We start from the raw sequence: 12,775 nt of genomic DNA on the forward strand, positions 1-12,775 counted from the left end.
TAAGAGATATCACATTTTCTATATTAAGAAAATATCATATCTTCTATATTAAGAAATAAAAGTTGTCACATATTATCATTATAGTTATTTATTATTTTGCCCGTTAGTCATTATATTTAGGTAAGAGATATCATATCTTCTATATTATTAGAAGAGTGTCATATCTCAATATATATTTGTAACGGTGACTTGTGATATGTATTTATATTGCTGGTCTGATGAATAAATGACAATAAATTTTCTTGCCGTAAATCTTATTAGGACTGTTGATGGATGCTGATGATTGATGAATTACATTACATGGCTTGGAGCTTTAGTAATTCAATTTTTCAAAATTAGATTGCCTATATTATATACACAAGGATAAAACATGAAAATGGAAGGAACATCAAATTCTTATTATAAAAGCCTGCACTTTGCACAATTTGTAATTTACATGACGAGCGTGCATGAACACACTCTCCCCCCTCCCCATTTATAATTTTGAGATAAATAATGCTGTCATTAAAAAATGTATCTAGCTGCAAAAAGTATGTAATAATCCTACTTTTGCTTTGCACGAGCTTTATCACCTAACTTGAAAATCCGTGATCGTCTCGAATATTCTTGGATCTTTCGATCACGCTCTTTGAGCATATGATCCATATTGTTTGATGAAACCAGTAATGGACCAGAGAGGTGGATGTTGTTTCCTATGGACCCATGTACTTCCTGAAATAGGGACACAAAAAGCAAAAACTCAAGACAAATAACAAATGCATACAAATTTACCATAGTGTGGCAAACTAGGGACACCAAGCAAGATTTTGTCATTGTTGATGGCTAACAAAGCCATTCACTAATAAATATTGACCTATGAAACACTGATACTTCCATTTGTTTCACGTAATCAATACCAATATTTTTGAATACCTCGCCGATTTATATGGATAAAGTATCTAAATCTTTAAAAATATTACCAAAATCTTATTTAATCTGAATACTTTTAGATACTTCACTTACTTATTAATCGGTATCAGTAAAATATCCAAATCTTTAAATAACTATGAAGTATTCATCAGATCATTACAATTAAATAAGACATGTAAACATGTTTAATATAGAAATATTGTCCCTTGTTAATCTAAAAGTAGAAATTGACAAAACTAACCCGAAGTGATGTTTCAGTTGAGACTTTCTCGTTTTCGATTTGCCTGAGATCAGTTCTATCGCGCCTTCTTCTTGACTCTGATACATTAGATGACTGCAAGGATTTTTGTACTTGAATTGTTTCTTGGTACTTAAAGGGAATTGGGTTTTCTTTTTTATCTTCATGCGAGGAAGTCCTAAATGCCACTAACCCGGATAATTTTGGTAGGCTGATTTTGTTTGAAATAGAAGGCTGCTCACCAACTTCTTTTCTAGCCATTTCCAAGCCATAACCTGGAATCAATGGACCTGAATGCAAAGGCCTACGATAAAGAGGCCCAGAGAAATAATTTACCCTTTCTGTATGCTCTTCTGACTGTTTGTGCGGAAAAACCAAATGTCCAGACACGGGTTCTTGGTGAGGGTTGAAGAATTCATTCCGGCTCCTTGAGTTTGGATGGTGTTTCCCTTGCTGCATCAAATAAAATTATATTATACTGAGATGAAAAAAAAGACAATGCAGGGTAGTAGAAAAGGAAAAATGGGAAAACGTAGGTGCATTTTTGGCCTATTCAATGGCCCAAATCAATAAGGATTTTCAATAAGTTACAATCACTTCTTATGATTAGAGTAAAGAAGTAGTTAAACTAATGAAACTTTCGAATCTTGATTTTTCCATGAAATTGTCATCCTATGAAGGAGGGTGATCCTTAGTACAACAGTAAGGTTGTTGTGTTGTGATTTGGAGGTCATGGATTCAAATCCTGAAAATTGCCTCTTTGCTTATAAGGTAAGGCAACATAAATCTACTCTTCCCCAGATACGACTAATTAGTTAGTTAGGATAGCTGATTGTAGAAAAAAGGCTTGTTGTCTATAAATAAGAAAGGGGTGGGGTGGAGAGAGATGCCTTATCAAAATTTGAGATAATTAGGACCTTTAGGCATTGAGAGGTGCAAACCCTTGAAGTTCTGCAAGATAGGGACTTTTGATGAATGCTAGTGGTTAATAAGGAGTGGTTCCAGACTCCTTGAAACATCTGGAGCAATGTATTGCTTTCTAGGGGGCTTTTCCCTATATTTCAGTCAATAAAATTGACCCTTTTCTTTTATGTTTTTGCCTTTTTGGTGCCATTTCTAACAAAATTTAATTACAGTTTCTTTGTTTTACTATTGTCCCCTATGCCTCATTTTTAAATATAATAATAAAGAAGGCCCATTTGACTCGAAAATCAGTTGAACATGGCCTCTAGTGGTTTGTGTTCTAAAATCGTCATATTATAATTAGCTGGAGCTAGGTCATCCTCAAAGCACTAAAAAGCAAAAATTAAATTGTTACAAAAATTAACAAACTAATCTACAAATCAAATTCAAAAGAATGCAAATGTTCCAGATTTCTCCTCTTCTTTTCTCCCAATTTCATGACCACTGGATGTACAGTGTTTGGAATAACACTAAACCTAAAGGTATCCAACAGATGCAAGTCATATAATTTGGTTTCAATTAAGAAGATGAATAAAAAGAAACTGTGATTTTAATCATGCTTACCTGCATTGATATGCGAGAGTGAGCATTGTCTTTGGATAATATAAATGTTTGAGGTTCTTTCTCTTGTCGAACTCCTGGTCTAACTTTGTGCTCCTTTCCCGCATTAGGTCCATGCCTATGATGATAAACAAAAATCTATGCTTGTTAACAATAGTCTTAGGTAACAAGTAAGGCTCCATCCATCACAAATGGATAAATCAAGTGAAGCAGAAAGCAAATTCAACATCAATCATGAAACATTTATTTAAAGTAGAATTCATGCAAAGATTTAGAAATCAAATATATGCATATTTCTTGTGTCATGTACAACAGTGATCAATGATGTTGCTTGCTTTTATTCATGTCAAAGATTTCAACATTCAAATTAACAACCAATATAAAATCAATTTAATTACCTAGGAAAAGTTCAAACCATGTCACATAATATTAGTTATTGAACATAATACTACTCAAACATTTTTTCCTTTTTATATAAAAAAAAAACTCATCCCGCCGCAGTTACCTTGTTGCTTCTTCCCGCAATCTAATGTCAATCTCTTTGCTAGGAGGATATTTTGGCAAACTTGATGGATCACAAGCAAGGGGTTCCGATGAAAAGAACTGCCATTGGAGGGGGAAAATATCAAAATGGAGAATCAAGGGCCCTAGAAGGTTAGAAAGGAAACGAGTTCCTTCAATATGTTGTAAAACAGAATTGCAAGAGAATTTTGATTATTATTTTCTACTTAATAAGGTACATAAAGGCAGAAAACTGCAAAAAAGTGTTTCATGACAACATGCATACACATTAAGCTGAAAAAATGGTACTCAAATCTCACACAGCGAGTTGAAGTACATTACATAAGGATGAAGTCCAATATCAACCATATTACATAAGTACTCCACTTGTTGTAAACATTAAACCACTCACCTCACTCTTTAGGGCTGTAGCTGCTGTTCCTCGGAGTGTGGGATCTAAAGAAAGCAGGGTTTCTATAAGCCTTGTGGCAGTAGATGGATATTCTTTAAATATTTCAGCAACACAACGCCTATAATGGTGGGGAGGCTTGAATACTGTTGAATGTGGCGACCGCAGCTTACGCCAATAGTCCTCAGATGGTGAGCCACAAAGTTTAAAAATCCTATGCAATTGCTCAACCTTCAATGTACATAAGTTAAACTTCACATACCTAGCTCTATTACTGTACAATATCAATTTGAGAATTTTGACAACCAGTCTAAGTTGGAACATATCAATGAAGTTGAAATTGTGCATATCAGTGAAGAGACCATTTGGAAAATCCAAGTAGTGGCGAATCTTGCCAAAACATTTTGATGGGAGAAAAATATTTAAATACGTATACTTAAAAATTATTTACAGTATAATATATAAAAATAATAATAATTTTTTAGAAAGAAAAAAAAAATTGGGGGGCCATTGCTGCCGGCCCTTGCTCCCATGAAGCTTCGTAACTGAATCCAAGTGAAAGTAATAGTGAGTAAATGATGAAAATTATATTATGAAGCAGCATACCTCTGTTTTTCCAGGCAGTATAGGCCTGCCACAATATAGTTCCCCCAGTATGCAACCAGTGCTCCACAAATCTACAGAAACTCCATAATTAGATGCTCCAAGTAAAAGTTCTGGTGGTCTATACCACAGTGTTACTACACGGCTGGTCAATGGAACATTATGATGGGGGTCAATAAAATTTGCCAGACCAAAATCTGCAATCTTTAAGATGCCATTATCGTCAATGAGAAGATTTGAGCCCTTTATGTCACGGTGGAGGACACCACGACTATGACAATGATCTAATCCACTAAGAAGTTGCTGCATGTAGCATTTAACCTGATATATAAGAAACATCACTTAGAATTTTAGACATCAGAGAATAGTTGACAACAAGAACAACTATTTCAAAAAGAATTCAAATAACTAGTAAGGAGAAACGCATCCAGCCATTAAATTTGACATCAGTATGCATAAGTGTCAATGACCAATTATCTAAAAAGCTTGAGCTAATTAGGCAAAGACTCATTATTGGTTTTATTATGGACATTGCACAGGCCCAATTTTACCGTGTGTGGAAATTTAATTTTTCAGTTTAGAAGAATCTTGGCAGTCAAAGATCAAATTCCTGGCAACTTTGTTCAAAAAGCTTTGATACCATATCAATAACCAATTATCCCTTAAGCTCAATTTGTTATGTGAAGGCCAATGAATGGTTTATTACGTTTTAACTAGAAAAATCTTGACTCCATGTAAAACAGAAGACTGCAAAAATAAAAATATATCATCACTACCTGTGGTTCAGAAAACTTCGTACTGGATGCAAGTCCCGTAAGATCATGTTCCATGTATTCAAAAATAAGGTACAAGTTGCGAGATGTCCATGATGTTATCAAGCCTTCCAACTTTATTACATTTGGATGGTCAAGCCTACGCAGAACAAGGATTTCCCTTGCCATAAACTTGACGCTCTCAGCATCAAAATTATCAAAGCGCACCCTCTTCAATGCTACAATCTTTTGGTGAGTCACATCACGTGCCTTATACACAGTACTGTAGGTTCCTTGACCAATCTGCATGGTAGAATGCCATCACACGGCTCATTTAGAAAGTGAGAGAGAGAGAGAGAGAAAGGACAATCACTAACGTTAAGAATAAAAGAAATAAAATTCCAATATTCAGAAGAAAAAAAAAAGTTTATACTCATCAAAAAAGACAAAATTAAACACCCAAACTCACATTCTCTCTCTATTTTAAACAAAAACTAAAATGAAAAATAATATTGTCATGAACTCGGGCATCACACAAAAAACTGCAAAATGATTTGTCATAGAATGCAGTCACTTAATTGCTAGATTCTATAATCTAATATTATTGAGATCTTTCCTTTTGCTATTATTAGAAAAAAGGGGCAAAAGGTGGATAGAAGCTACACTATACTCATTTATTCTTCAAACACAAAACAACCACATGATTCCTGCTCAAACATCCTCATGTTAACAAAATTTATCATATTCCCTTCTATCCACACTGCATACACCAGCGAAAACATGATTTTCTTAGACATGGCAATGTTTAAAAACCTTTCTCAAGTGCATTCACGTGATGGCAATAACAATTAGTTAACTATATATGCGACAACCGAACAATAATGGAATCATATACTAAGCAGCCAAGGTGGTAACTTACTTTATGAAACCTCTCAAAAGAATTCGCACTCCGTGGTATCCACCCTTGGATAGCTTCACCAGCAACAGAAGAAAGCCAAGTTGGCCACCCTGCTGCAACTTGCTCTCCTTCTAAACCCTTTGGAACCCTTCCAAGACCAGGATGATCAATAACAGCCAATTCAGGCCTCTCCCCATTCTGATCACCACAAAACCGAATGGAACCATTGGATTTCTTGTCAATCAATGAAACTTTCATATCAGCACCATCCAAAACCTCATCTTTTCTCCAAACTCCATCGACCCTTTTCTTGGAATTCAATGCAGAAGCCTTCATCTCTGAGACCCTTTTGCTAGATGAAGCCAATTCCCTTGTCACACCTTCCCTACTGTCATCCACAGCTGCACTCTTGGAAATTCCGCACCCCATGTTGCAGAACAAAGCTATATTATTATTATTATTCAACTATCCGATATTATTATCCTTCAATAACAAACCACGATCACTAATTCACTATATCCTCCAACCACAACTCCATCATGCAAGTCACCAACTAATATTCATGTACCAATCTTTTGTCTTCTGCCAATAACAAACCTGGGAATTTCCTCTCCTTAAAAATAAACTATAAACCCATGCTACTTCTGCCTCTTTGAAAACTTCAAACTTGCCCAATTATAAAGTCAGATATTCCAATCAAAGACGCAATTCAAAACCTTCCACTAACTAACGTTTAAAAAAGAGGGCGATGATCTAACACTGAAGAGAAAAAATGATAAAAAAAAAAATATGGGAAATGAAAAATATATATAGAGTTGAGTGGATCTTTTGAAAAGGGTAAGAGTTGAATGGTTGATGATAAGCTTAACAAGGAAGAACGTGTTGGGTGTTGGGTGTTGGGTAAGGATGAAAATTGAATTCAACGCGTATTCATGAATTAAAGAGAATTACACCACGGCTTTTGCCGACTAAGCTCAGTCAAAAGACCCTTCTCTCTGTCTTAGCAGCAAGAGTCTGCCATTAACGAGACAGAACCAACATTTTTTCTCCACTTTCACGAATTAGTTTTATGATTTTTAATCTATTGATCAATTAAAATTATTAAATACATTATTAATGGCATAATTAAATATATTTTTAGTATTTAATTTTTTTTCCAACTTTTACTTTTTAATTTCTGAATAATTGTTTTTTAGTTCTTAAAAACCTTTTTTCTAAAAAAAAAGAATTTGAAGCCAAACACTAAAATGTTGATGGATGGAAAAATTCATAGAACAAAAGTGAGAACAAGTAAGAATTTAGAGACTAAAACTAATAAAAATTAAAATTTGTTCAGGATTAAAAGCATAAATTTATAAAATTTAAATATTAATACACGTTACAAATTTTACACCCACAACTAATAAAACTTGTGTATAAATAAGATTTATAAGGTAATTATTATTAAAATTAGCAAATTTGTTTTATATGTTAATTTCTAACATAGTTGAATACTTGGAACATAGTTTTGTTGACTATGCTAGTTTTCATTGAGTTGGATAGAAACTACTTGTTATCTATAAAAAGAATCTAATTTCATATCTTAGAAGGAAATCTTAATTTTTCTAAATAAAAACTAATAAAGTATTTAATATATGGAAATACGTAAATTCGCTCATAACCTTTTTCCATGATTTTATCTATATAAGGAAAGTAAATCAAAATTTCAACTTATTTGAATAAACAAACAATAGGTAATTTACCGATTTAATACCTTACAAGGCATTAAAGTGTTAACCGTGATTTTTTTTTTTTTTTTTGCTTTTACCTTTATCGTTATTTATATTTTAATTTGTACATAAATATTTATTTTTGTTTCCTTATAGAACTTAGGTTAAGTTGATCTAAAGTTTTAAAGTGAGGTTATGGGTAAAAACTTGATTTTCTATTCTTAGTTTCAGTCTTATATACTTAATTATCTTATATTTTTTTTTATAATTATTTATTATAATATAAATTATCTTATTTATCTTTTAATATGTTTAGATTGATATTCTTAATGGTAAGTATATTAATTTGTAGTCTTCTGGGTCAAGTCTATTAGCTTGAAAAGATGTAGATTTATTGTGAGTCGATAGTTATTAAGATGATCAGCTTCAAGTTGGTCAATCATGGGACTAGGAAGCAGGTTGACTATAGGTCTAGGAGGTAAGTCAACAATAGGCCTAGGGTACAATTTCCCTTATCTAGTGTATTACCTGTGGTATTGTAACTAGCAAGACACATCAATCAATTACCCTCTAGTTATGAGATTGCTTAGCAACTAAGTAACTTAAAAGGGTCGATTAACCTTGACCTATAAGGGTACAACTCCCTAATCTTAAGTCTTAAAGAGGAAGAGACTAATTGAATCGTAAATCAAATCCAGTTTACAAGACTTGGTCATCATTTGTTAAATACTTGGCTGATCAACTTAGAACAACATATCAATCGGCCTTAGGCCTATAAAAGTACACAATCCCCTAGTCTCTAGTCTAAAAGGATGGAGAGACTAATTATACACTTGATTGGTGTCCACCTTATCTAATGGTCGATCGAATGTTTACGTTTCCAGAAGGATACACAACCCCCTGGTATCGAGTCTAAATGGACGAAGAGACTAATTTGATTGATTCCCAGATCAAGTCTGAGTAAACAATCAAGCTCGATCGCTTATAACCCTAGCACGCTTGGACTTGGATGTTGAAATGATGTCTCTTCATCATGACCTCTAACTCATGGCTCAAGGAATGACACTTGTTTTCTATGACGCTTCGAGAATTGATGTGTGAGGCAACCCACATTTAATGTAACTCAATGACAAGGATCGATAAATGAAGAGACATGATCCAACACTCCTCATTCACTACTTTGATCGAATGCCCCTCAACCCACGTCGCTTGGCATTTCAACCCTTCTTCCTTTTCCTATTAATAGAAGATGCCTCTGCTTGAGTTTTCTTACCAATATTGAAAAAGAGAAACTTTGGTTGTAGCTACAATAACATGATGACAATATGCGAATAATTACGGTGGTGTGTGGTGGTGAACAACGCGACAAGCGTAAGAGTGTTTAAAGACTTTATTGCAGGTATGCCTTTTTCCCTTAGCCATCATTCACTATTTTTTCTTTAGGGGAGGGGTTGCACAAGTAAATATTGAAAGGGTTGAACTACAAATAATTAATGGTGTACATGGACCTATACTTATGGGTGAAGGGTGACATTCTCCGCTCAAAATATAGCTACTCGGACTAGAACTCAGTGGAACGCTTCGCTTGGAAAATATAGTCACTCAAGATAGGGTTAAGGAGAATATCATAATTGAATCCTACACCATTGACAAATAGATATGCATAGCTTGGTTGTTTGACAAGGATAATTTCACCTTTTTCTAAGAAACCTTTGACACCAAGTTACAAATTCACATCCTATTAATTCAACTACAAAAGTGGGTGCTTAAGACTTTGAACTTGGCCCCTCACAATTGCATCCAAACAATTGTGCTGGTGTTTGATCGTTTGAGATTTTGTGTGGGGCTTTAGATATACCTCCCTTACTAGATATATTCCTTTATTTCTTTTAGAGGAAGGTGGTGAAAAAGGCAATCTAGGTGTCTATTAATGGTATGAATGGTGACCCGTTGATAAGTCTATTTCAATCCTCGTACAAAAACTTCAAAACCAAATATTTTTTAGTTCAAGTGCTTACACATAATTGGTTAGCATTTGAGGGTTTTCCCCTATATTGGACTTCGAACCCATCCATCTAAGGAGGCTTGGAATTAGAAACTCTCTCAGAAGATGACCAATCTCATATTGAGAAGATAATGCATATGATGGTATATGGTAATGGGAAATTACTAAAATTGGAGTATAGGGAAGTAGAGTTGTGTAAATACATAGGTACAAACTTACCTAGTCTTATTGTTAATTGCGATTTTTCTATTTTTAACTTTATTATTCCCCTTTTGCAGTGCACATGGCGACCTCAAGAATGGAAATGGCTTGAATACTGAGGGAAAAGAAGGTTGTTAATCGTACAACTAACGGAAAGAAAGTTATAGGTCTCGCTTCTACTACCATTGCTATAGGTTATCCTAATATTAAGAAAGCTCGGTTAGAAATTGGGGAGCATGTGGTCGTCAACCTTTCGGACAAGCATCAAGTTGTAGGTAACAACCAAGTTCAGTCAAAGGAGACCATCGAAGAGTCCACCCCAACACTGGTTGGCAGATGGTTGCTTTCTCACCCTACTCTTGTTAAAGGTGTATATTCCCAATGGAACGACAACTTCCCTTATATGCTGACTGTTAGTTGTCATTTTTACTTGAATTTCATGAATATTATTGTGTAAAACTTGGCATGCTTTCATTTTCCCCCTTATAAATTGCCCAAGGATGTGAATATTTTATATAAATATGTAAATTATGTTATAGAAGTCCAATCCAATCAAATTATAGTAATTTTTTAGTTAATTATGGTGGTTTTGCTTTGTAGGTTAAGAGAAGAGAAATCAAGACAGAGAAAAGAAATGATGTTCAAAAAGATTCATGGAAGAAAATATGTTTAATTATCTCTATTAACTCAACAAGGCTTAAGCTATATCAGAAAAGCTTAAGCCATTTTAGAGAAGTTTAATATTTCAATCTGCCAAAAAAGGCCTTAAGCAATTTTAGAAAGGCTTAAGCCATTTCAATTTCTTCAGGGTGAAGTATTTAAAAAAGGCTTAAGCCATTTCATTAAGGCTTAAGCCATTTTAATTTCTTCATGGCGAAGTATTTATAAAAGGGCTTGAGCCATTCAGAAATAGCTTAAGCCAACTTATGGCAGTAAATAACCCTTTGTTTTAAATCATAACATAAAAAAGGGGAAAGAAAGGAAGACATGGTAGCTTTGGAGAAAATGCCACACCTCAACCATCTCTCTCTCTAGCCTTGAAGATCATCTAAGTTGAAGATTTTGGTGGTGATTCCGACGTTTCGGGAATGGAACGACGACAATTTCTACTAGATTCTTCTTCTTCTCTTCTTTTGTTGGTTGGCTCTCACGGAAATGAGTAGCTAATCTTTTCTTTTTGGGATTGGATGTAACCTCTTGCAGCTTAATGTAGCTCTTGATTTTCACATATATGTTATGATCACTTCTACTTATTAGTGATTCATTTTTGTTCTTAATACCTTTACGTTTTGATCACTCGTATTTGGAGCTTTGATTTAGAACTCGATTGGAAAATGTTTTCTAGATCATGATTAAAATGAATCACCTAATGGTTTAAGTTGCTAGGAATAGAGCTAAAATCATTAGTCTTTAGAGGATTTTCTTAATGTAGGTTTTCCTTTATTTAAATATGCAAGGAATTGATATTTAAAGGGGAAAACTTAGAATCTCTTTACTAAGGAATTAGTATTGAGTGATTGTAATCCTAGATAATATTGTAGGAGAGGAATTGACATATGTATGCTTATTAAGATTACAAAGAGGTGTAGTTGGTGAAATCCAGTCCCAAGCATCTCATATCTAAATTTCTCTAATACTTATTTGAATTTGCATATTTGTCACTTGTTTTAAGTTTTATTAATTTTAACTTGGAGTTTAATGAATCAGATGTTGAACATGTGTGAATATATTATATGTATTTACTTTTTGCTTTTCTAAATTAATTGAGAATCAATCAATCTACCTAGTCCCTGAGGAGATGACCTTACTCATCACTGTTACAAGTTGACTTTGGTACACTTGCCACGGGATCAACAAGTTTCAAGATATTATTATTTATTTCTCCCCCACACAACCTTGAGAAGGTGCAGGAAGTTGTGATTGCAAGTATTTTTAAAGAAATGGAATGCTTAGCCACCCATATGGATTTTTTGTCATGGGTTACTTAAGCGAAGGGGTGAGCATCTAAACTGAGAGGAAGACTTTTGAGGAGTCAAGTCATCCCACTAATGAAGAGAAAACCCATTTGGAGACTGAGCTTTTAGAAGCCAAAGCTTTGGTGGTTAAGGAAGGAAAGCAAGCTAATGCCTTAAGGATTATTGTTGCTTACCAAGAAAAAGAAATTATGGCCTTTAAGGCTTGACTTATAGATAGTGAAGATCTCCTAAAGGAAGCCAAGTCATAAATTATTGATAAATTTGTGGAAGGATTCAACGAAACTTGGAGTAGGTGTTGTTCTTTCATCCCGAGATTGACTTGTCACAAATGGACTATTTCAAGGAAGTGGTTGATGATGCTTTGGTTAATCCCCCCTAGGATGTTGATGAATGAGTTTTGTTGCCTCTAGGCTTGGTTTTATTTTTCAACTTGTTGGGAAAAAACTTAATGTAATGGTCAGTCATATTTTGTAATGTAATCCTTTAGTTTTTGCAATTAATTTTTAATATATTTTTTAATTGAATTCTTTTGATTTGCCCATTATAACTCTCATCTTATGGTGAGCTATCTTGACAAATCAAAATAAAATTTTACAAATTATGCAACAATCTTAGAGTAATCATCCTATAGTCGAACTAACTGTAGACACCTAATTTTGTCTGGACTTGCAAACAAAGAAATGAACTTCTATTATAAAGAAAATGAGCTTCCAAAAGCATAGAAACCACATGATAAGACATCAAAAGGCCCAAAGCCCAATAAGGGTGGTTTAGTCATCCGGAATGGGTCGTTTTCAATCTGGAACGGGTTGTTCCAAACTATTAAAAGGCCTAAAAACCCTAGTTGGGAACGGGCTAGAACGGGTCGTTCCAACACAGGTTGTACGTTATGAATTAAATTCAAATCTAGAACAGGCCGTTCTGACACTAGAACGGACCGTTCCAGATTCAAATCTAACTCATAACGAATTAATCTAGAATGGGTCGTTCTGAAACCGAAATGGGTCGCTCTGGTCAGTTTTGACGTCTATAAATAGTATACTCGGACAC

General features: G+C 34.2%; 1 protein-coding gene and 1 long non-coding RNA gene across 2 annotated transcripts; one reads left to right on the top strand and one right to left on the bottom strand.

Annotated features, from left to right (window-relative positions):
* Positions 1-377: 377 nt before the first annotated feature.
* Positions 378-6,863, bottom strand: LOC109810346 (putative serine/threonine-protein kinase At1g54610). The gene is made up of 8 exons (XM_020373786.3): positions 5,856-6,863; positions 4,961-5,239; positions 4,188-4,505; positions 3,585-3,812; positions 3,177-3,274; positions 2,675-2,789; positions 1,151-1,600; positions 378-711 (listed from the first exon to the last, which is right to left on the bottom strand). The coding sequence occupies exons 1-8, from the start codon at positions 6,261-6,263 to the stop codon at positions 544-546; spliced, it is 2,064 nt and encodes a 687-aa protein (XP_020229375.1). The 5' UTR covers positions 6,264-6,863; the 3' UTR covers positions 378-543.
* Positions 6,864-7,074: 211 nt separating this feature from the next.
* LOC114916626 (uncharacterized) lies at positions 7,075-11,707 on the top strand. Its single transcript, XR_003805187.2, has 3 exons — positions 7,075-8,942; positions 9,827-10,117; positions 10,350-11,707. It is a non-coding gene; the product is annotated as an uncharacterized LOC114916626 (long non-coding RNA).
* The last annotated feature ends 1,068 nt before the right edge of the window (positions 11,708-12,775 follow it).

The sequence above is a fragment of the Cajanus cajan genome, chromosome 10 (genome assembly GCF_000230855.2).
Source record: "Cajanus cajan strain Asha chromosome 10, NIPB_CcT2T_4, whole genome shotgun sequence".
In the NCBI taxonomy this organism is placed as follows: domain Eukaryota; kingdom Viridiplantae; phylum Streptophyta; class Magnoliopsida; order Fabales; family Fabaceae; genus Cajanus; species Cajanus cajan.